The 24,989-nt window shown below is 49.1% G+C and overlaps 1 protein-coding gene across 4 annotated transcripts in view; it reads left to right on the forward strand.

Annotated features, from left to right (window-relative positions):
* The window catches only part of LOC144115194 (long-chain-fatty-acid--CoA ligase 1), a 121,526-nt gene that overhangs the window by 35,798 nt on the left and 60,739 nt on the right, over positions 1-24,989 (forward strand). The window contains exon 1 of one of the 4 annotated variants that reach the window (XM_077649461.1): positions 4,742-4,968. The exons of 2 other annotated variants lie outside the window; for them this stretch is intronic. Coding sequence is in view for 1 of the 2 variants with exons in the window: in XM_077649460.1 (XP_077505586.1) it covers positions 12,062-12,095 (34 nt within the window). In the remaining variant the exon portion in view is untranslated. Of the gene's footprint in view, positions 1-4,741; positions 4,969-11,847; positions 12,096-24,989 lie in introns of those variants that run through there. One more of the 4 variants, XM_077649460.1, reaches the window with a different exon arrangement.

Here is a 24,989-nt window from a genome sequence, read left to right on the forward strand (position 1 = left end):
GGGTGGTCTTCGCAAATTCCCTAGAGCTTCGAAGCTAGGCTAGGAGCAGAGCATTCTCGCGCAATGAAGGGTTTCCACGCGCGGGCCCACGCCCCTCAGTTCGCGCCAGCGCAACGGAGGCTTTCCCCAAAACACTCCTTGGAAAATACGCCGCTCTCCCGGCGTGCGCGCTGCAAAGAAGTCGGCGGGAGTGAGTGAATGTTGCCATTCGGGCGAGCGGTGGAGCGGCCGCAAACAACCTCCGAGCGACGTGCGACGCGGTGTTTACTGAACCTGCAGTCGAGCCCTTGGATGTGGTCCAAGTGGGTCGCCGGCTCAACCCCCTCTACGAACTCTCCCACAAGGGGGCTTCCCTCGCGCGCGCTGCCGCTGACGTCTTGCCGCGGCGACGTAAGACTGGCTGCTGCCGCGCGCTAGGGCCAGGCCGAGATCAGGCGCCACACGCGGCGTCGTGCGGTCGACGCATTTCGCTGGCACATGACGTTCCACTCTGTAAGCCGCCTTGACGACTTCTTGTGCGCCGCTGCGGCTTACAGCATCCCGCTTGACGCAAAGCGTTGCTGGCCATTCGAGCTAATCCAGCGCGCGTCGGGCGCTGATTGGACGGCTGCGTGCTGCTACTGAGTGCAATTAATGGTGCACACGCACTGAGCGCTTGCCGGGTGCGGCGCCGAACGTGATTAGAGGGCCAGCGCCGAGCTCAGCTCCTTCTCGCAAGCTTACTTCACACGCATTGCAAATGGCTTCTAGAACAAATATGACAAAAAGCAGCGATATTTTTTTTTTATCGAGAAACTACCACTAATTTTTTTTTCAGAAGTTTAGAGTTGGGATATGACGTATGCGCTTTTTTTTTTAATTTTTCTGCCTTGCTATGACAGTGAATTTTTTTTTTCATCTATGCGCGTCGAAAGTGGGCGTATACGTGCTTTCGTCATTTGACGTGGCCCGCAGAATGTTCAGCAGGAGGAGGAACAAACTTTTGTTTGCCATCAGGCACGTGGGCCCCCTCGACTGCGCCAGGTGGCTTGCATTCCATTCTTCTTGGTGACCTCCAGGGCCCAACCCACTAGTCAGTGTCACACCTTCGGGTCAGGGCTGAGCAACGCAGTCACCCACTGACTTTGATTTGAGACTTGGAAGCTCAGAGGGGGTTGGTCCTCTCTCTGGGCACTCGAGTAGGATGTGATTGAGGTTTGTTCTAGAGTGACTGCAGATATTTCGGCGGGAATTGTATGCCGCCGGATACATCAGCGAGTGGATATAAAGCTTTGGGAATGTACCCGTTTGAAGATGTCGCCAGTCAACCTGCTCTGCTCTGGTGATTGATTTGTGCGGGGGTGGGTATTTGAGCCTATCGTTTTGATAGTGGAGGGTGACTTCATTGTAGGTCACCAGGCGCTCCCTCCTGAACCGGAAGGTACAGTCGCTGAATGTTTCGTTTCACATCTCGTCGCTTTCCTCAGAATCGATCGGTAACCGCATGGGGCGATGTTTCCTCGCTACGCGACTCTATGGCGACGGCTCTCGCCTATCGCTGCCGCTGTTATACACCCGCACGAAGCGACGAGACTTTGTGTTTCTGGGTTGCCGCCACCTCAGCGTTGTCACCTCGTGTTACCAGGGGTACAGCGCAATGGCGCCAAACTGCATTCTGTGGCGCTGAGACTTTTAAGAAGTGAGACATAGGCCACAACGCCCTTTCTTCGCTCACAAATTCGCTAGATCGGAAGTTATGTGCCAGCACAGCCTTATACTATTGGCTATAGTATCGCGAGTTGCTTCTGGGCGATGAGCGAAATTTTCTGCAAACCCAGAACCTGAGAAATGCGATCAGCGGTGGCGGTTTGGCAGCTGCCATCCCGGCGCACGGAGGCTGGTAGGTTGAACCCAAATTTGGAAATGGTTGTTCGAGTTTGGACCCGCCGCGGTGGCTCAGTGGTTAGGGCGCTCGGCTACTGATCCGGAGTTCCCGGGTTCGAACCCGACCGCGGCGGCTGCGTTTTTATGGAGGCAAAACGATAAGGCGCCCGTGTGTTGTGCGATGTCAGTGCACGTTAAACATCCCCAGGTGGTCGAAATTATTCCGGAGCCCTCCACTACGGCACCTCTTCATTTCTTGTGTTTCACTTCCTCCTTTATCCCTTCCCTTTCGGCGCGGTTCAGGTGTCCTCCGATATATGAGACAGATACTGTGTCATTTCCTTTCCCCCCAAACCAATTAATTATTATGCGAACCCGACCGCGGCGGCTGCGTTTTTATGGAGGCAAAACGCTAAGGCGCCCGTGTGTTGTGCGATCTCAGTGCACGTTAAACATCCCCATGTGGTCGAAAATATTCCGGAGCCCTCCACTACGGCACCTCTTTCTTCCTTTCTCCTTTCACTCCCTCTTTATCCCTTCCCTTACGGCGCGGTTCAGGTGTCCGCCGATATATGAGACAGATTCTGTGCCATTTCCTTTCCCCCAAAGCCAATTATTATTATTATGTTCGAGTTTGTAACGTCTAGCGCTTCAGAAAAGACATATATGACGAATCAGAACACTCGCCTGGGACCGAGATGAAGGCCGAAGCAGAACACATGTGCACATGGGGCCAAGTCGTGCGTATACCCAATAGACGAAACTATATACACTACCTGCAGCTTTGTCAACACGCAGGATATTCTACAATGTCAGGGTTGTTCGGACTGACGTTTAGAGCGATTCCCTCTTCATGCTGAAGACAAGCTTGAAGATGAAGCCGGACACAGCGTAAAACGTGCCCTAAAATGCGCAGTGCGAAAAGGACCACTAGCCGCATACTTGGAAGCTTCTTGTCTATTTTAAACGTTAGCAGTGAAGCCGCAGCAGCAGGATATGGGACGGTGACGGAGACTCGTCACGTCATTTGCACCACAAGTTCCATCACGCAAAGCACAGTCGTTGTCCATAAAAACGCAGTCGACAGCGATTCGGCAATTTATTCAATCACTGCTCGGCACTTTTAACGAAGGCTGTACAAGAACTTGTAGCGATCCGCAGTTACGAATTAGGAAGCAAATGACTATGGCGAGGTATGACATAGGCGAAACAAAATGCGTTCATATACTCAGTTACCTGTACCTAATTGCCGCTTCGCTGAGTCACGAATGTGGTTTCAATGGCAGCTGGGAGCGAAGAACTGCTGGCGCGTATGCATTAGCTATAGGACAGGCATGGACAAAGCAATAGCCAAGAGACGTAGCGTGAATTCCAATGTCAAAACTAATACACTATTTGATCAGTAACAATTAATAGAGAACTAATTTAATTAGAAATGTATCAAATAGAAAATCTGATAGCTGTTAGAACTTCTGACGCTGGGAAGTAGCATTTTCAAGCCTGTCGCCGAGAGAGATGTATCCATTTGAAGCACGCGTGCACAGCGTCCTTTGGGAACATGGAGAAATCACACGGACATGCACACTTACCGTGTATGAATAGGACGCCTTCACTGGGCTTTAATAGCCCCTCTGAACGGAGTAGCCGTACTTACTCGTGGTCACCTGTTGATCAGCAGATTCAGCACAGCTACATAAATAGATATTACTAGATATTCGTTATGTGTCGTGTAAAACTGAGCATGTTCGCCTGTGACGTTCTGGTGACTGAAAACCGCAATAACTGCTGACACCAGATAAGTTGGTGCTGTTTTTGCTTCAAACTGTACATGTTGCTCCCTCTCAGACTAACCCAAATCAGACTAATAGGGGACTTGTAAGCAAATATAGAAATGCTTTAGACCGACACATGCTGTATTTATTTATTTATAATACCTTCATGCTACAAATGTACAGTGCAGAGGGGAGGGGAAAAGCAAAAGCAAATAATACAAAATAGTCAAATTGCAAAATATAGAACTGCACAAAAGGCGTTTAAAGCAAGGTCAAAGGGAAACGCTCGGAAATTAAGGTATACACGAAGCAGTTCTCCAGGACGTGTCTTAGTTATATTAGAATTTTCGCTTGGGAATAATAAGTAGGATTGAGAGTAGCGTCACTTCACTTCTTGCCTTGCTTTTGTCTCTACTACAGCAGTTGTGCTTCGAAAAGTCGAAAGAGCCGCGTCTAATTATTCCTTCCATCCCAAATACGCGCTCGCGCCTCGCCGCAAAGAAGTCACATTTCTCATTTAAAACTTGTATCTCAGACAGAGCCGCGCTAATTTCGCGCCTTCCCCGGCGGTGCGTCTGGTCATAGTAACGACGTTCCGCAATTTAGCGCCACACGGGGCGCTGTTGAGATCGAGCACGACGCTTATCAGACATGACACGGGACAACAGGAAAGCTGATCGGCAGCGTAGAAGATACTGCGGCGGTTCATGCCAGCAATTTTATCATCTTCACGAATGGTAGCTTACAGCAGCTGTTTTGATCTGGGAAGAATCTCGACGTGAGGAATTTCCGCGCATATAGGCCGCATTGGAGGAACTCGGCCATACAAGCTCGCGAGCAGGGTACGCTCAACCACGCCGCGGCCTCGCGCGTGCTTACGCAAGCGCCGTCTGCACTCATCGCCTGATGTGCGTTAGCCAATGGGAAGCCGTATCGAGACGCCTGTCCCAAAACCTCGTGACGTCACGTTGGTCGCGCTGCCACGTTCGATGTAAGGAAAAGGTCGATAAAGGCGTTGGGAAAGCCCGGTCTAGGCGCCTCTTTTCAGCTTGCTGTCCCATCGATTTTGGAGCGCGGCATGCCGGGATTCCCTTTGGAGGCGCCGTACCCTCGTATTGCCCGGTTCCAGACTCGTGCGCAGTACGGATAGGCACTGTGGGAAAGCCGGCTTTTTGGTTTCGTCCACGAGCGATATTGGCCGGCTATTTCTGTAAATAGGTCGTCAAAGCCGCGAAGATATACACCGGACTTCTCGGGCCATCCAGAGTCGAGTCGCAGGGGAACCAACGCATGAACGATAGTGTCTGAAAGGTCTTCAGAGCTCTCTTCCCAGGTGGGCACAGTTCGATTCATTCACGGCCGGCACGGCAGCACCTGCAAATGCATAGCATAAATCTCAAAAGGATGCTGCTTAGTTGATAATATCGCTTATACTGCTCTAGACAAAAGTTCTCCCCATGTTGCACATATTCCCGCGGACTGGAGCTACAATGCCAGAAAGGTCACACCATGTCCAGTGCTTAATTACGCAGCGTACAAGCAGGTGTAATGTTTGCACATTGGCGTGATTGTGGTGCTGAAAGCAACTCTGCTATTTTACATCGAGGGAAAAAGTGTCGTGCGATAAACAGTCACGCTATACGTTTACGGCGATAACGTTATTTGGTCACGTGAGAGATCAATAACAGGGAGCAGTAATGAAGACACTATTGATATCGCGGTGCGGTGCACTGCGTCACTTCCTTGACAAGATGGTGCGCTCATGTGTGGGACCCTTTTTATTTTTATCTTCAAAAAATGGGGGATAGGAATGATACCATTTTTTAGTTGCCCAAGTACGATTTTTATCAAGCTATTTCTCCCCATAAAGTTTTGTCCCTGACCGCTCGTTTCCTCTTTTTTTTTTTTCAGTACGTAAGACGCCATACATTCACAAGCAAGCTTTAAATTTCTTTAGTTCTTGCGAATCGTTCCTACGGTATCGTTCGCATTCGCAGTATTTGTTCCCATGCCACATCTACGTGTTCCTGCACTTGTATGCTCAATGAAAAGACGCTCCCAACGTCGCATCGAACATTTGGATATTTCGAATGCCAGGTGTGGTGTTCCCTCTTAACCAGCGGACTGAATCTGGCGGAAGCCTTCCAAATATCAGGGGAAAGAAGGGACGCTGGAGAATGGCCAGTGCTTTTATCTAAATGCGTCAACGCGTCTTTATTGAAGAATGTTCAGATATTCCTTTTTATTGCTCCGTTCACTGTTTAGCCGGAGCACAAGCGCATGGAACGACGAAAGCGCTATTGCGTAGGTAGCGCTGTGGTAGGCTTCGTCTTGTAATTAAATTTGTGCCATTGTATGGCATGGAATGTCGTATGGGGTTTAACGTCCCAAAGCGACTACGGCTATGAGGGACGTCGTATTGAAGGGCTCCGGAAATTTCGACCACCTGGGGTTCTTTAACGTGCACTGGCATCGCACAGGCCTCTAGAATTTCGCCTCCATCGAAATTCGACCGCCGCGGCCGGGATCGAACCCGCGTTTTTCGTGGCCAGCAGCCGAGCGCCATAACCACTCAGCCACCGGGGCGGCTGTATGCCATTGTAACGTAATATGTATACTTTAAATGGGTGGCATAGTCGAGCCATTATTTTTTTAAGTTAAACAATATCAAAGGCAGTTCGATAGCATTACTGGAAAAGTGCGTGCTGCCGTTGGCAGCAAAAAAAAAAAAAGCTCTGTCTGCGGGAAAAAATAAGGTTTTTGAAGAAAGGAAATGGGGTATTAACTATCTCACTTATCTCGGTTCAGGAAGATTTCCATCCAAAGTGCCAAGCAGTCTGTGACGTACAGACCATGAATGATCAAAAAAAAAAATTGCGTAACCGCTGTTCCCAGTCATGTTTAATTTTTTAGCGACGCCACACGGTATCAATTTCAAACAAGCTACGCGTACAGTCACCCACAGACCTGCCTAGAGCGCTCAAACGATGCACTTTGCTGTGCGTTAACGACAACTGCCTCTGCTTTGCGGGCAGCGTTAAAAACAGTCAATGGGAATGTGCATGCGTGGTAAGACCTTGTTTCGAGCCATAGGCTACTCTTAAATGACGCAAGCATACTCCCCGGTGCGCCATCTGAGTGCTCTATACTGGACGATTGTACATGCGTGGGCACTCGACAGAAGTACAGCTGCCCCTGCGGGACTTAAACCCCGGTCGACTTACATCCTCATCGCCCGGCTCGTATGTGCTTTAGTGGAGTGTGCTCTGTCTGTTGTTGCCAGGAAGAAAGAAAAGGAAAGTTGCACAGGCCTGCCCACTGGCTCAAGCCGAGCCACAATCGCTACCACGGGCAGATAGAAGGAGAGTTGAAATATGGGATAGAAAGACAGGATAGAAAAGGCGCGCGGTATAATGACCCAGGCCGATCCCGGAGGCAGTGCAATACCGGGCCAACCGGTGGTGGAAGTGAAGCAACATTCAAGCACTCCTCCACATTTCCAAAAATAAGTCCAATTGGGACCCGTATCAGATATTCTACGGGGTCTCCAATATCCTTGGAGTGTGCTCGTAGCAGTCAGCGTTTTTATAGTGGATGCATAGATTTTCACCGGTATATTTTTTTCTCTTTTGCGGTAACTAGACACTTCCCAACACGTTCGTGCCCAGAGGTGGGCAAATGCCCCCATTTTCACTTTTCCTCCCTCACCCTCACTTTTGAATCCACGGCCCTCCCTCGCCCTCACATCATCGACCCTTCCTCACCCTCACCGTCAGTAACAGTCGTTCTATAACTCGAGTTATTTTTGTAGTCGGCAACTTCTGGCTATATTACTGATTAATAAACATATAAGACAAGCCCTAAAGGCACTATTGGACGAGAGGCTAGACGCCTATATTGTTGCGTGTGTGCGTGTACGTGTGTTGTTTGAGCTAAAATGTGTGACAAAACCGAAGTAGTTACAAGTTGAACCCCAAGGTATCACTCTGCGTTTACTTTTGGCACGCACTGAATGCAAATATCAGCCCTGCATGCACTTATAACATTTCGTTATCTAAATGCACCGCTAAAATGAGTCAAAGCATTGTTGTGTGTGTGTGTACAAAAACCAGTGTACGCCAAGAAAATTGGAAAACGATGGAATAGCGTTTACCACGACAATTACAATAAGTGCTAAACACATAATAGACTCAGAACAAAGAAATTTTGTGGGTCACTTAATTACCAGAAACCGATAACACTTGACATCACTGGGTCTTCTGAATTTGACTGCTTCTAACCTCCCGCCATTTCGTGCCGTTTGCTGCATGCTCGTGTGGCAACGCTTTCACGCGCACGGATAAAAGATCACAAAGACCACGCTTTCAAACTACACCGTGAGAGACTGGCAGTTTAACACGCGTGAACGCGGGTACGTGATGCAGACGACGACGTTATAAGCACCGCTCGAGAGCTCGTTCAGGCAGGATGATAAGATTTGATTTCTTCCAACTGATTGTTCATGAAAGTGTATGAAGCGGCCGACTTCAAACCGGAGTGGCACTCCCTGTTGATGTGCTTAGCCATACCTTGTTCTCTCTTTTATAGCGTTAAGTTCTACTTCTCGCGTTTCGGGTCTGAGCGTTGTGCGCTATAACGCAAACCGCAACCCAGTGGTTGCCATAGTAGCCGAGGTGGTTACATAACGGAATAAAATAATAACAGGCGGCAGCGTGATTCCCGAACACCACAACTAAACAAGGGTGTGCAAATAGTACTTTATCCAGACCGAATCGAATATGAGTAGTGTAGCGCTGCTACCGAATCGAATACGGATAGTTTGGCTGAAAACCGAATCTAATACGAATCGAATAATGAGGGAACCGAATCGAACACAAATATTTTGAAGAATGTGAAGAATATTCGCTACTGGTGCGAATGTTCAATGGGCAATCGTGAAGAACCGCGAAGCGCTGCCTTCGCAGTTACAGCTTTTCTTTTAAAAGAAGCAACATTGTTCTCAATGTGTGGGTTCGCAACACAAAGTACGTGTATTAACTTTGTCACTGACATGTTATGCGCATAGAAAAAGTACATTTTGCTTTTTAAACGAAAGATAATAAACTAGCGCCACATCGTAGCGCATGAGATGGGCGAGGGCTTACGTATGAGGCATGGCCTCCGAGATCAGGCATAAAGGCTGGACTTGCTGAACCTGCCTGGGCCCTGCTGCGTCGTCTAATCTCTGGGGCCACATGTATGAGGATTACGAACACCACCACGCGAACTGACCACACCGTGGAGCTGAACCCTCCATCCCGAGCATACCGATGGGGGCAGCATGGTAATGCGGCGTATATGGTCCCTGTTTTTCGTTCGAATAATCGAATGCGAGGATATTTGATTCGGTATTCGAAATTTCCGAATATTCGCACACCCCTACAACTGAAAACTATGTCGATCGGTATATATATAGCCAGTGCGTCTTTTCCTTCGTCCTCCGTGCCACGTTCGTTGCACTGTGAGCGATATGAATATGCGTCTATTCGAGCCACTTGATCTCGACATTCGTGTAAAATTTGTGGGCCAACCGTTTGCCGCAGACTGTTCCGGGTGGTGCCATACGATTCAGCGTTTTCTACAGCATAAACTGACTAGTTAAGTTAGAGCCTAGCTTGTGGCAGGGATTCGAACCGGCAACCTAGGTACCCCCCATTCCGCATATTTAGGAATCTTCATATGACCATTGCGGCTCAACCGTTTGTCGCAGAGTTTTTGGGGTGGTGGCATACGATTTGGCGTTTCGTGCAGCATTAATTTGCTAGTTAAGTTAGGGTCTACTGGCAGCAGGGATTCGAACCGAGGGCCTATGCTAGGTGTCCTAACGCACGATATTCGATCGCTGTCTCAGCATCGGCTCATTTATTTGCGATGTGTTTCGTGTACTTTCCTAAAACCTTTGTAAATAATTGATTGTAAATAGGACATATTTTCAATGTAATAAATACCATGTTTTTAAAAAAGCTGTGGCGATGGCGTTGTGGTCAGAAGCATGCAGCGGCCAGCGGAACTGATTATTTAGCGCCGCCGATGGTTCGGATCCCGCTCCCTCAGCTATTAATTTTTTTTTAATTTCTTTAGTGTCTTCACCTATTGCGACGCCGGCCTTCCGCTGCAGTGAAACTCTTATGCTGCTGCTTAAAATAAAACATTATTCAGGCCACTTGAAAATCAAACGGGTCGCTAAAATGCAGAATTTGCGCTGATTAATGGTAATCGCTAACTCTCCGAGTCTGGAGTAAACGATTCCTGTAGTTGCCAATGTAGCGCCCTAGCCCTTCAACTTCTTCGAAAAGCCGTTCTCTGTCTGTCAGAAGCCTGCTTCCACCAAGTGGGCCACCTTGGTCACGTGACGTTGTGACGTCACCACAAGCTGCCCACCGTGGCAGTTCAATTAACGATTTGTCGCGAGAGATTCCTCAGGGTCAACATGGGTCTCACAAGCCCCACCAATGGCAGCACCTGCCATCACGGGGCAGTGGCGCGTAGCACCTCTGCTCAGGAGCGGAATTAGGTCTGCCAGAGATCTGTGAATGCACAGAATGACCAATCTACCGCAGTACATGTCTAAAATGATGCAATATCACGCAAACTTACGTAATATGATATATATACAAAAGTAAGCCGGTTCACGCCAAGCAAAAGAATGTAAAGTCAAGATAAACCATGAAAAACCAGACCTGATTGTGCGAGCGCACGATAATTCGTGGTTAACCCCCAGCTAAAGGGCCCGGGATTTTTTTTTTTTTTTTGCTTGCACGTCTACGCATTACCCAAACGCTGAGTGTCAGTTCCCTACCATGCCTGCAAGAAATATGGTTCATAAAATCAGGAACGCGATTACGTGGTCGCACGTGCGTCTCACCACGGACAGAAATAAACGAAGAGGTGTTCCTTTTAGTTGGAGAGCAGTACAACTTTTTCTTTATTAGCACATCGTACAATGCAAGGCGGAGCAAAGCAATGATTCAGATCAAGGTGGTTAAGCTGCTGCTTTATTTCGATTGGAAGAATATCTATTATGGTTGACTTTGCCCACCACATTGCGGTACCGCTTTCCTATACCGCAGTTCCATCGAAAATATAAATAAGATACGACTGTACTGCCCACTGCTTGAATGAAAAAATTCCACACCCACGCCGCCAACTGCCTTTGATTTGACAGTGGAATTTCGTAGGAGAGTTTTTTTCCGCTGCGACTAATTCCTTGAAACTTGAAACCTCACTAGACTGAAATCAGACTTCGTTCCGAAAAACAAGGCTTATAACTTGGGAATTCAATAGCCTTACTAGGTATAATTTTTGCAGCATGTTTTACTCCACGCTCTAACAATCTGACAGGCTCGGGGCAGATAATGAAAATGTTTACTGCGGTACCATGGTTCCCATTGGACCGGCAGCCACCCACACGGCCTGGTCAGTGCCCCCTTGTTAGAGCATTATGAAGTGTGTTTCACAAAGTATTTACACAGTTTCTAAAAAAAAAAAAGCTTTTTGAGTTAGAAGAGCGTTTTTTTTCGGCATAGTATTCGCAGCGCTGTAGTACATCGCGGCGACGGAGGACTTGCGGCTCCCCGCCTTTCGTGTTCCCCTCGTGTACCTCTAGACTGCAAAAATTATGTCTTCGCCAGGAACCTTGACCCTAAAACATGGTGTTTTAAAACGGGCATTCATGACAAGCTGCACAAAAAAAAAAAAAATAGCCCGGAGTACGGTGCCGGCCGCCACCCTCGCCCTCAGACAATGTATTTTGCCCTCCCTCACCTTCACCTCATCATTTCTTACCTCCCTCGCCCTCCTCTCGCCATGTTTTCACTCCCTAGCCCTCACCTCACCATGTCTTCCCTCCCTCGCCCTCACCTCACCATGTTTTTCCTCCCTCACCCTCGTCCTCACGAATTTCCATGCGCCCATCCTCCCTCACCCTCACCTCACTGAGTGAAATCCTCATGAGGTGAGGGTGAGGACGCCCTCATGAGGGCTCGCCCTCGCGAGGATGGATGCCCATCTTTGTTCGTACCTCTTTTCGCCGCACAACACAAATAGTTTTATGTTTGTTTGTGCTGCTTCTGCTATCATTTTGCCACCTGGTGTCGCTCGTCGCAACGATGGAACAATGATTTCGGTTTTGCTGCCTAGGTGGCGCTAGACGTATATTCTGTCGTTCTGCGTATTTAGTGTATTGTCCTCTGCGTGTGGTGGTGGTGGTGGTTGTCGCGGGTTACGGTAGTGTTTGTCCGCGCGGTGTTAACGTCCGTCTGTAGTTAGTGTTATGTTATTTGTTCCGCGTAAGTTAACATTTCTACCGCTAATAATCTCCGAGGAAAGCAGCGGCTTATGGTAGCAACTTTTGCAACGCTGTGCTGACTTCGCCGTTCGCTGCCGGCATGGTCGTCCATTCAAACCCTCTGAAAAACCTCGGTGCGTATCACCTTTGTGCTCTCTCTCGTCGGCCGAATGCGCGCCAGCGTTTCGACGGCGTACGTCTTTGTTTGACAGCTCGGTTGTGTTGAGCGCCTTATTACATACAAAAGTGTTCATTCCGTTAATATTTCTACTGTAGTAGTTTCTTACGACTTTTTTAAAAGTTGTATGGAGTGTTCTTGTAACGTTGCGCACTTGCAGCTTGTTCAAAATCATAACTGAAAAGGAAAAATGAATCAAAGGGTTCCGTGCAGTCGGTAGCGCTTTCACGAGTTCACGAGACTTTCTGATGTTAACGGTCCCGTGTCCTTGACGGAGCGCTGCGCCGCCGAGCGCCGCTATAAGTTTAGCTGGCTATTTGAAAGTGGTATGCTTCTGAGCCTCGTTTGAGGTGTGGGCAGGTGTGTGTCGCGCAGAGCGCACAGTCGCTGCGGCAAGTTCGCCGCCGTAGAGGTCAACGACTCTGCATTGTGGCACCACCGTACCGAAACGCTCTAGCGTGCCCTTCTTGTTCTTTAACGCATCACGAGCTTTGCCTGCATTTCTAGGCTCGCTTCTCTAACGGGGCTCGTGCGCACAGCGCAGAGACCGGTCCGCGTTGTGCTCACCTGCAAGACGCATTTTCCTCAATTCAACAAGGATCGACGCCATGCGCGGCTTGTGCCTGCAAAAATGAATTCTAGTTTGCGAGAAAAAAAAATATGCAAAATGACAGAAGGGGGCGACAGGGATGTCAGGGGCGCGCAGCGCGACTGAGCTGGTCACCTCGTTGGATCTTATCGCGGGCACGGCTCTTCGCGTAAAGTCGGCTTCTTTCATCGTATGCTGCACGCCCGGTCCACTGCTGTTCCTCTTTCACGCGTGTTGTACTCTTTCTGTACGGCCTACGAAAAAAAAAAAAAACGGGGGAGGGGGATTTTCAGCTGTTAAAGCCACTGACCGGCTGCAAAGGGCCTGTGAATCGGGTCTCTATCGGTACCGAGGAGGTTGCTGAAAAGTTGGTTTAGCGCACCTATTCCGGTCCCATGCCTTTTTGGTATCTAGATTCCGTTCTTTACGTTTGGGAATTTTTTCACGCTTGTTTTGTAATGTGTAATTTTGCGTGTAGTGCACCGCTTATTTCGTGCATTGAGCATCTGGTGCCTTGAGCAGCGGTTCTGATGCGGTTTCCAGAGAATCAAGACGTGAAATACACAAGCCAGTGATTCGAACCTGCTTAATGAGGAGCGCTTCGGCAATGCGGCAAAATTAACGCGAAAAAAAAAAAAAGCTAGTGGCGTTCGTCTGGCCACGTCACCTTTTTGCGCGACAGCGGTGGAGTGATGTGGATGCGGGTCGTGAACGTGCGTCAGAATATTCGTTGAACTTTACTTGCGCGTGCTCTGTGGCTTTACAATGCAAGTAAAAAAAAATCAGAACGCGTTAATGTGAACGAATAATAGCGTCTCGCCCAGTTTACACAGTGTAGCCATTTTCGCTTGAGCTGCCAGCTGGCACATCGAACGAGCGAGTGTGCGTGTCGCATTGCTTTGTTTTTGCTTGTTCTTTGTGACCTTTCGCAGTGCGGCGCAGCAGACGCTGCGATTTGACATTTCAGCAGGCCGATCTGGCCTCAGAGACTCGTTTGCCTGCAACCCACCCCTGTTCGAAGTTGTAACGTGAGGGCGGCCCAGTTTTTGTCTACAATGTCGCTCTTTTAACTTGTAGGCGGAGATTTGCTGTGCTCGATAACTGAATTTTTTTTCTCATTACTGCGACGTGGTCGTACTAACGCCGCCCGATGGTGGCGGCATGGCTTAACCTATTTTAACACCATGGGTGGCGGTGTGTAGTTGGAGCAATACAAATTAACTTTTTTTTTTTGGCGTTTCGGTGGCCGCTGAAGAAGCATCGAGCCGTTGTCTGGTTACACAGTTTCGACGCGGCTGCGGCCTTCTCGCCGCAATCTTGTTTCCGTTTCCAGCACCTGAACAGTCCGCCAGTATTCATTCCTTAAGGTGGACTGTGGCTGTCAACGTTATCTAAAAACTTTGGCTAGTGGCTGGATTGGTAGAAGAGTGGTTTCGGTTAGTATAATCCCATATGATAATCCAATGGAAGGTACTAGCCGCCGCGGTGGCTGAGTGGTTATGGTGCTCGGCTGCTGTCCCGAAAGACGAGGGTTCGATCCCGGCCGCGGTGGTCGAATTTCGATGGAGGTGAAATTCTAGCGGCCGGTGTGCTGTGCGTTGTCAGTGCACGTTAAAAAACCCCAGGTAGTTGAAATTATTCCGGAGCCCCTCACTACGGCGTCCCTCATAGCCTGAGTTGTAAACCAAACCAATGGAAGCTACTCTAACATTCTAGTTCTCAGGTTGCGCGGCGCTGATGACGTCACGACCCTCTCGACCAGAGGTGGGCATTTGACCTCAAAAATCTGGACCTCACCTCAACCTCAAAAAGAATTTGCCGACCTCACTCAACCTCAACCTCATCAGTTGAGGTTGAGGTCTCCTTAGACGCCCTCACCTCACTTTTCCTGAGGCCACTGCTGACCTCACTCAGCCTCAAATTGTGAGGTTGAGGTCGGCTGCTCGAGCTCAGAAGGCTGCTCGACCTCAGAAAACAAACGAGAAACAAAACAAATCGATTAAGAAGTTTTTCAGTTAAATACAATTCTGAGAATCCTGTGGGACAGGAAAGCCAATATGATTTTGCTCTTATTTAATAAGGTGTGTACAGACACTGTTGATGTGCACGCAATAGGAGAAGCTTATAATCTGGGATGCACCCTCAGAGAGTATATGGTCTGTGGGCAGGGGTGCCCCGTAAGCGGTTACCACCAGTACGCCGGTGAGTAATTTATGTGTGTCAATATTTGGCAACCTGCTTCGTGTGTACTTGTTCGTATTGGAAGCCTCTCGCTCATTCACGCACGAACCGGCAATTGACAAACACAGCCCTTCTACACCATCAACCAGAAATTGGGAGGGGGGGGGGGGGGAGGTATTCACGATACCCATTTCATACTTACCGAATATATTGAAACTGGTCGTCGATGTACTTTCCAATGCGTCGGTTATGCAGACGCATATCAGTATATTTCGATTTTCTGGCTCTATCTGGCATAGCGAGAATGCTCTTTTCAGTCCTCTGTATGTTGCCTTCGAAAACATTTAACAAGCAGCGACTCTAGTACACCAACAGACACGTTATATTTATGTCTGCGTAGAAGCGAGCAGCTTCTTTTATTAATGGGAAAGCATTAGGTGGCTCACTTTCAAGGTCATATCCGCAGAAAAGTGTCCGCAAGAAACGGCGCCAAGCAACGTCACGAGTCACGCGACGAAGATGATGACGTCACATAATTAATTCTTGCTAATTTATATAACTAGGTAAAGCTAAGGCTAATTAGTATCATTATTGATGTCATATGAGTGTGACATCATTACCAGGTCACGTGACAGCGATGTAATGTGCCATCAAACCTAGTCACGTGACGACGCTGTAATATGACATCACACATATTCACGTGACAACGATGTAATTTCTCGTCATACCAGGCCTCCTTCCACCCCCATTTCAAGATCCATATGGATCCCACATTACTACACATGCGCGCATGACGCATTACAAAGAGTGCCCACAACCCGGTCCACATTAATGACATTCGGATTGTCCAGCAGGTAAACGCGCCAGTTCTCATGTATATCATGCAACTACACATGCTTTTGATTCTCGAGATTATGGCGATGATTATGATGCTAACAGTGGCTCGTCATGAGCCCGGGGAAGTTTGATATACCGCTACCAAATTAAAAGTTGCCGGAATATTGATTAAATATTGTGCATTACCCTGCAACCGAAGAAAATTATTGTGCGGGAAAATAGGAATACCTGCAGCTAATAATTAATGAAGATGATGTTGATGTTCCTGTGAGGGCAAGACCCTCCCCCGTTTCCGCCACTTCCCTCCAGGTGGCGATGGTAATCGTGTCGAAATCCTGGGAATTCTCCGATGACTCGGTGAACCCGCGGCATTTTGAAAGAAAGGGCTAGATTACGCCTTCGAACACTGTGCCAACTATTAAAATCACACGGGTCAAAATAACTGGCCTAGAGTAAGCAGTGTGAACCGCTCTCTCTGTCAAGAGCACCATGGCTGTCCGCTCGAATTTCCCCGTAGCGATATCTAAAGCAGCTGAGGCTATGAGGGACGCTGTAGTGGAGGGCTCCGGATAATTTCGACCACCTGGGGTTCTTTAACGTGCACTGACATCGCACAGCACACGGGCCTCTAGCATTTCCATTCAATCGAAATGCAAGCGCTGCGGCCGGGATCGAGATAAGCTTTCACACAGAAACGACAGCGCAGACGAAAAAAAAAAGAGGAAGAGGAAATTTTCCGGCGCCAAAAAGAGTGAAGAAGTTAAGAGAGTTAACAGCGAGTTGAAAAATGGAAATTACATTTTTTTTTATTTTGCTGTCGAAGGCAGCGACGAGAAGAGCAAGGGCTGGGGAAGGGGTTCTGACCATCCCGCTGTTCCTCAGGCCTCGCCCACCACCTCCTTTTCTGCTCCATCGATTCTTCTGTGCTCCGCCTGTGGTGCGGCTGCCGCATCGAGCCTTGCTTTTTTGTCTTCCGCACCCATTTGAAAGGTGCGGACGTCCAGCATTCTTTTCAAAGCAACTCTGCGCCCATTCTTAACCGGGTGTTCTATAGCTAGCCATGGAAAGAATTCTCTAAAATGGGGTGTTTGAAATAGAAAATCTTTTCAGAAACACACTGTCAGCCACGGCGGACCTCAGTTAAGAATAGCACCAATTAACTAATTAACGGAATGTACTGGTAAGCTTGTTGATTAAGTCTGGTAGTTAATGTCAATGGCGTGTTTGTAGCCGTGGACAAGACGATGCCATATCTCTTTTTGAAGCGAAGAAGCTGTTCTCTAAAGCCCTGCAGCGCCAAGAAATGGTGCTTTTTTTTTCGCACAAAACCGAAACTTAGCGCACGATGCATGCAGGAAGCGCAGTGCAAATGCAACTTCAGCTGCTGACGAGTTCCAGTGCCTACGGCGCGAAATTCGCACTGCCTGCCTTATTGCACCACGGCATGCACCTTCTGCTTCGGCCCTGAAGTAGAAGAGAGTGCTTGACGTGGTACCGTAACGCTGGCAGTTCGAATTTGGCGCCACGAGAGGAGACTGTGTTCCTGGAAAGTATTTCTCTCTCAAGCGCCCTATTTTTTAAAGGAATTTTTTAAAGTGCTCGCTGGAACATCCGGAATAATCAAGAAAAATGAAATTTGCTTTTGAGGAAAGGAAATGACGCAGTAACTGTCTCGCATTTCTCGGTGGACACCAGAACCGCGCCGTAAGAGGAGGGATAAAGGAGGGAGTGAAAGAAGAAATGGGTGCCGTAGTGGAGGTCTCCGGAATAACTTCGACCACCTGGGGATCTTTAACGTGCACTGACATAGCACAACGTACGGGCACCTTTTGCGTTTCGCCTCCATCGAAACGCGGCAGCCACAGTCGGGTTCGAACCCGGGTAGCCACCGAGGCGGACGGGCGACATAATCAAGGTTGTTCGATTTGGCCAATATCCGAAGCATCCTGCCTTTGTGCACTTAAATTTCCCCGAACATTGGGTTCGACTTGACATTTCTCGGGAAGCTTATGTTCGAGAGTGTTGTTTAAAGTGCAGCGGTTGTCAGTGTAACAAATCGTTTTGGAAAGCTTGCAGCAAAGACCCACGTGGCATTGCCTGCGCTGTGTTTACCCGATTTTCGTGTTCGACTTTCGTCGGAAACGGACATTGTTCGACGCCTGCAGTGATCCGGATAGATTTCAGTAATGTCTTCATTTGTCCATCCAAACTTGCGGGGCCACTTTCATCGCTGGCTTTAAGACAAGATTCATCTTTAAGCAGCGCGAAACACAGGACGTTGAGGAAGAAACACGAGACGACACGAGCGCATCTAACAACTGAACTTTTATTTTAGAAGGGTTAGTTATATAGGCACCTAAAGCAAGAACCGCAGAAACACAAAAACCCAAATCAAAAATCGCGATAGTCCGTAAAACCGTACGTGCGCGCAGCGGGAGGTTAATGGCCTCATTTTATCAAAGCACATCAGCAATCTTAACACATGACATGCACCAGCTATCACCCTGTCGCCACACATTCCCCGAGAGCGTGAATCTCTCTTTCCACAAGATTGATAGAAGGCGAACGATACTGCCCCTTTTACTGATCTTCGAAGATCAGTAAAAGGGGCAGTATCGTCGAACCTTGCTGTGCACTGCCGGAGATGTAAAGATTGTTTCCCCCATTTGGACAGGACAAATATCTTGTTTATTCACCAAGATCGGACCTGCAGGGAGTTAGTTGAAGCATTTCTGATAAAGCAGGAGTCTGAAACTTGTGTCGCTTCGCCTTCTATCAATCTCGTGGAAAAAGAGATTCACGCTCTCGGGGAATGTGTGGCGACAGGGTGATAGCTGGTGCATGTCATGTGTTAAGATTGCTGGTGTGCTTTGTTAAAATGAGGCGATTAACCTCCCGCTGCGTGCACGTACAGCTTTAAGGGCTATCGCGATTTTTTATTTGGGTTTTTGTGTGTTTTTGCGGTTCTTGCTTTTGGTGCCTATATAACTAACCCTTCTAAAATAAAAGTTAAGTTCTTAGATGCGCTCGTGTCGTCCCGTGTTTCTTCCTCTACGTCCTTTGTTTCGCGCTGCTTAAAGGTGATTCCATTCCAACTCGCCCAGTTTTCTGATCTCGTTTTCTCTTTAAGACAGGCCCTTATAAAGCTGGCTTCACGATTCGAGCCTCGTACTTCGTGAAGTCATCCGCCCCAGAAAGCCAGCCTCATTCGCAGCCAGCTGGGCGGCACTTTCCTTGCTCGTTCAGGATCCGCTGGCGCTTGGCTGCCGATCAATCGCTGGCCGGTGACGCTACAGCAAACGTACGGTTCGCACAGGGGGAACCGCCTACTGATCCGATGTTGATAGTGCATTCCAACTTCCGACAGGTGTTCAAATGAAAGGCCCCAGGACGCATGCACACATGCTGCAAAGCAGTTGGGCGTGTTCACAAGTGGTCACTTTGGAGATAAGTGAAAGTGGCAGGAAGGAGGACGCATTTTTCTGGGCCTTTCGTGAGGACTCCGCGTTATTTTTTGTTTTCTTTAAATCGATGGGGGAATGTATATTTTGCTTACGTGCCGCAAATGTAAAAAGAAAAGGCATTTTCCCTTAAGTATTAGCTTCAACTAACGCCATGCTTAGTTATGGAATGAAATGAATGCGGAAACACTTGAACTTGCTATTCCTGCTATTCTGAAGTCACCTCTGAGTCACCGAGAGGTAACTTCAGGTGCGGCAAACGAAACTCGGAATTCAAAGTCACGAACGCACCGGGTTTCAATCGTGTGGTGTGCGGGCAGTGCGATCTGCACAACAGCGCCGCGCTGCTCCTCTAGCGGTGGAATCTGCCTTTCTGCACAAGATGTGGCGCCCCCTGGAGAGTGGAAAAAATTTGTCAGGCACTGGTTGAAAAGAAACGCGCATGGGAGACGCAGGCGCGGTCTGGTTCCAGAGGCTCCAACTGTGCCTGGAAGTGAGAACTGTGTGCTTGAAAGCTGCTGCCATCTGTCGTGTGCGCCTGAGCTAACATGAACTGCGCGTGCGCAGTAGTAGCTGACGGATTGTTTACAACCAGTGTAGCTGCAGATGTAAAGGCGTGCGTGCGCAGAACGGCCGTGTGAATAGGGCGGATTCTGAGGCGTTGATCGGTCACGATGATCTGAGGAAAAGGAAATTGCTTTTAGTATAGCTTTGTTCGTAGTAGTGGCGAGAGTAACATCAATGAACTTGACAGGTCACCGTGGTCCCTCTACCCTCCAATTTCCGCCGACAGCATGTTATGTGAACACATCCACACGCAAAGTATTCTGGGCTAGATATAAATATGCAGCAAAACAGTGCAGCATTAACGCTCTTGGGTTGTGTCAGTAAGCTTTTGACTGATATCAAAGCAACACTAGGGATTAAAAATGAAGTTACAAAATACCCCCCTCCCCGATAAATTCGTGCTAGAACACGTGCTAAGAGATGGTCTATTAGATAGGAAAAGCTTACTGGCTCGGTGTCGGATTTTTGTGTAAAAGAAATAAGCGTGGCTATCAGGTTAGAGCTTTTCCGAGCCAACTGTATATAGTGCGTCGCTTGGTGTTCTACTTAGCGTGTGTGTGATACCCGAGCTTCAGGAAGTAGAAGTGCGCTTTTTCCACTGGATCGCGTGTTTTTAAGCTGTCACGCGACTTTCGCAAGTGGGGAGTCGCTGCTTGAAACTTTAGAACTCCCGCTGGGCGGTCTGTGCCTTTCCCGTTGATAGGAGGAGTACAGTGAGTTCGCGGAGTGTTTTTAGCGAACACTAGGGCGATAAGGCCGGCGCCGGGAGCAGCGTAATACTAGAAGCCCTGCAGAAAGCACTGGAGGCGATAAGGGGAGGTCAGCGGTGAGATGTAAACACAACGCCAGGGCACAGACTCTAATGACCTTTCTTGAGCTGCCGCCGCGGTGGCTGAGTGGTTACGGCGCTCGGCTGCCTGCCCGAAAGACGCGGGCTCGATCCCGGCCGCGGCGGTCGAATTTCGATGGAGGCGAAATTCTAGAGGCCTGTGTACTGCGCTATGTCAGTGCACGTTAAAGAACCCCAGGTGGTCGTAATTTCCGGATACTTCCACTACGGCGTCCCTCACAGCCTGAGTCGCTTTGGGACGTTAAACCCCCCATAAACCAAACCTTTCTTGAGCTGATCTACTGATCCGGAGTTCCCGGGTTCGAACCCGATCGCGGCGGCTGCGTTTTTATGGAGGCAAAACGCTAAGGCGGCCGTGTGTTGTGCGATGTCAGTGCACGTTAAAGATCCCCAGGTGGTCGAAATTATTCCGGAGCCCTCCACTACGGCACCTATTTCTCTTTCTTCTTTCACTCCCTCCTTCATCCCTTCCCTTACGGCGCGGTTCAGGTGTCCAACGATATATGATACAGATACTGCGCCATTTCCTTTCCCCCCCAAAACCAATTATTATTATTATTCTTGAGCTGATCTGTGGTGTATAGTTTCCACGGCGTCTATTCGTATAGTTATAACACTGAACTCGTAGGTGAATAATAATAATAATAATTGTTTTTTGGGGAGGAAAGGAAGGTGAAGTGCGTTGGCATTTTTGGGAGCCGACATTATCGGCTGTACGCGGAGCACGTGTTGATGCATTTCAATAGTCCGTTCACTGACCGCTTGTGTGTCGTGAGTCAGGCCTCCCATGCGACGAATCTGGCTGGCTCACAGTGACGCCTGTGCCATCTCGATTGCCTGTGGCAACCGTGTGTTTTCCAAAGCAGTGCTTGCTTTCAAAATTTTTCTCGACCGCTTTGTTGGCTCTTGTGTTTATGAAGGCTGTTTATTTGTGGGCCGCTGTGGATCGCAGTGTGATCGGCGGGCCTTTGAAGTACGTGCTGCCGGAGTAGTTGGTGCTGCATGATGTCAAGTCGCCAGCGCCAAAAATAGACGGGAGGACACGTGAGACACGCATTGAATGCCTCATGTGTCTTCTTCTCTGTGCCTCGTCTTGTTCTCGCGCTGACTGCTTCACACCACGCATGCAGTGGTCGTGTTATTTTCGGTGTCGGTACCCGATATTTACTGGTGGCAGAGCGATTCTCTCGTAAACAAACCCAGTGTGCTTGCGCTCACTAGGCCACATCGGTCCAGGTGAGCGTGCTCGCAAAATTACGAAATCGAACTGCGAAACCTGACTGTTCTCGGCTGCTTGCATTCTTAATGGAGGTTAGCGTGGCACCAGCGGAGAAGCCTGCTTTCCTGAAGCGTTGTCGAAGTGGAGACAATTATTCTTACACCTGTATACCCGAACCGAGGTGGCCTCCACACGCCTACCTGTTCTATCGACGTCCGATATTGGTTCCGTAGAACTATCTGTTTCCCTCGTTGTTGTTTTCTCGCTGTCGTTTGCACTCGGCACCGCAGCGGTGGCCAAGTGGTTGAGCATCCGCCTCGCATGCGGGAGGTGCGGGGTTCGATCCCCAGTGCCGCCGGGTACCCACCGGTGATACAATGGGTGCAAGCTTTCCCCTGGTCTGGTGCTCGGCTTCTTTAGGGTGAAATGCTTGGGAAATGGGTCTTCGACCCCACCTTGAGAATTTGAAAAATACGTTGTGCCATGGCGCTCTTTGGCCATAGATGCCCTTGCGCCATAAAAATCCATCATCATCATCATCATCATCATGTCGTTTGCACTCGCTCAAAGTAGTTCAGTGCCAGGGTCGCCGCGGACGACACGGATGAAACAGTATAGAGAGACGTAGAGGAGGGAAGAAATGCAGTCCGGTTAGCGCCCTTTTGAACACTTACGCGTTCAGTGATTGCAGACGGCTCTCTTCACTGTTTGCCTACTGTGTAGTGTGTACTCTAGTGGCTCTCGAGATAGCGGCTGCTTTTGATTGGGGAGCGCGTCTTCTCGATGTCGTCTCCCCGGAATACTTGGATCTAGTCCAAGACTGAATCTGAGCGTCGTCGGGCTGTTTCCCCGCTTGTAGTGCACTGCACGCGGCACCTCTATCTCGAAACTACAGATGGGTTCCGCAGTAGCATGTGCGGAAGGCAAATCTACTTTGTTTTGGCTCGTGACATGGATACTTGGGTGGGATCGCGGCGCGGTGAGAATTGTGAACGACGACTTCCACAACAAATCCGTTCACTTCGCATGTACTCCATCCAACTCGAAAGCTCGTTGCCGAGTGGCCTTCGCACGACCGTGCGCGGAGCGTCTGCACTTTCTTCGTGCTCTCGCTTTAAAGGGGCTGTGAAGGGGGCTCTAATAAAGTTGCGGCATGCCTGGATTATTGAAGCACGCCGCTTTACGAATAGTGTCCAGCAAGGATTTTTTTTTTTTAAATGCGCTTTGTGGAAGCTGAGTTATCCGTAGTTAAAATTTGAATTTCAGCGTCTTCGCGCCTTTCCCTCTCCTCTCGTCACTTTTTGCACGCTGGAAGGTAGGCGCTCCTTCGCCGACCCCCTCCCTCCTTTGGGAGCGGAGCTTCCGGACCCGCCGGAGCTAAGCGGCTTATTGGCCGCCGCCACGGTAGCTGCCTGTCGTCTGAAAGAATCTTACCAATGGCCACCTCTCACCTTGTCTACGCAGATGCGGGGGACAGAGGATGGTGCGAGCATGAAAAAGTCGCCGGGAAGGGCTCGCTAACTTTGACGCGTGATTGTGGGTCGTCTGCTGCGTGTAGAAGAGTATTATTTGGCTCTGGTTTTCATGGAAACACAGTGCAGTGATTGAGTGAGTTAATGTGCTCTCCTCGGAAGGCATTTCAGAGCCCCTTTAAGGGAACCTAAAGCTGACCAAGACGTGTCATGGGATTATTGTAGACAGAACCAGCCATGATTTGGCCGGCTGAACGAGGAGTTCTTATGCAAGTTCGGCACAGGAGGTCGCATAAAACGAGAATGGGCGACTTTCTGCGGTGAATTTGTGGTGTATATCTCACCGAGAATTGGCGTACGTAAGCTAGCTGTTGTCAAATTCAACTTTTACTTTTAAAGAATGTTTACCGTATTTTATACGCCATTATTCTTCCTCTGTACTACGTCTTCTTACGTAAAGGCTTATTGGAAAAGTGGCGTCCCGGGACTTCGCGTCGACGACCGGCGCGACGGAGCAACGGCAGAATATAGTATAGCGGCCCTCTAACATGGCGGCGCATATCAGTGTCCTCGTATCTTGCACACAGAAACACTCACTTGTACAAGCTTGTACTGTGGCGGTAGCGATAAAAAGAAATGCCGAGAGCGGATGATGGTCGATTCGCGTAGTTAGGCCAAATGTGAGTCAGGTACGGAAGCAGTTCGGTTTTCACTTCGGTTCCGGTGCTCAGATCCAGTGTTCACACATTGCAGTTCTTCGGATATGTGCGGAATTGTTCGTTCTCTCCATTCATAGATCCCTGGGAGTCTTCCTACCACTCCTGCTGGCGCAGTCAATTAAGTGATGCGCCACTGCCATTCTGTGGTAGGTGCTGTCATCAATGGGACTTGGGTTGAGATCCAGATTGCTCTTCACGAGCAGCCTCTCACGATTAACTGAGCTGGCGCCTGACGCGGTGGGCAGGTGAGCAGCCGGCCACAAAACCGGCTGCAGACAGACACACTCATACAAACTCACGACTAAATGCGGGGAATGGCCACTGTAAGTGCTAGCGCACTAAAAAGCGCCACACATCAAGACGGTGATGCGCTCACGGGCAGCTCTAGTCTCTTCCAAACGTTTTTCCGTGCAGGGTTCGCGTTTTTGGGCCCGGTGCCCCCTGCAGGTAGTTAAGTGACTGGTCTGGTTGGACTCGATATGAGCTACACCGCGCTAGAGCTTGCTTGGCCGAGCTCTGACGCGGTGTAGCTCATACTGAGCGCGATATTACGTGTTTGAAGTCATGTCGGTATTCATACGTTGGTAGGCACTCCATCCGGACAGTCTCTGTTTTGTGTCTGGCAACGTATATATGCTATAGCCTGCACTGTTACCTGGTTGCAGACTTACTTGCAAGCACGTGAATCAGGCGCTCTATATGCACGTCATGCATGTGCGCTCGTTCGAGCCTTAACTGTATGCAAGTGATGATAACGGGAGATCAATGCGGAGCCTTGCGTTTTAAGCCATGCGCTGCCATTTGCTAACCCCCCTTTTTTTTCGCTTGGCCAAGAAGCGCTCGTAACCGTTTCTGGCGTAGGTACGTATGTAAATACTCTGAAGAGTTGTACTTTATCGGCTTTGCAGTCTGATGGGCGTGCGACTCCTGCGGCTTATACTTAGCCTTATTTGAA

The sequence above is a fragment of the Amblyomma americanum genome, chromosome 1 (assembly GCF_052857255.1).
Source record: "Amblyomma americanum isolate KBUSLIRL-KWMA chromosome 1, ASM5285725v1, whole genome shotgun sequence".
NCBI lineage: Eukaryota > Metazoa > Arthropoda > Arachnida > Ixodida > Ixodidae > Amblyomma > Amblyomma americanum.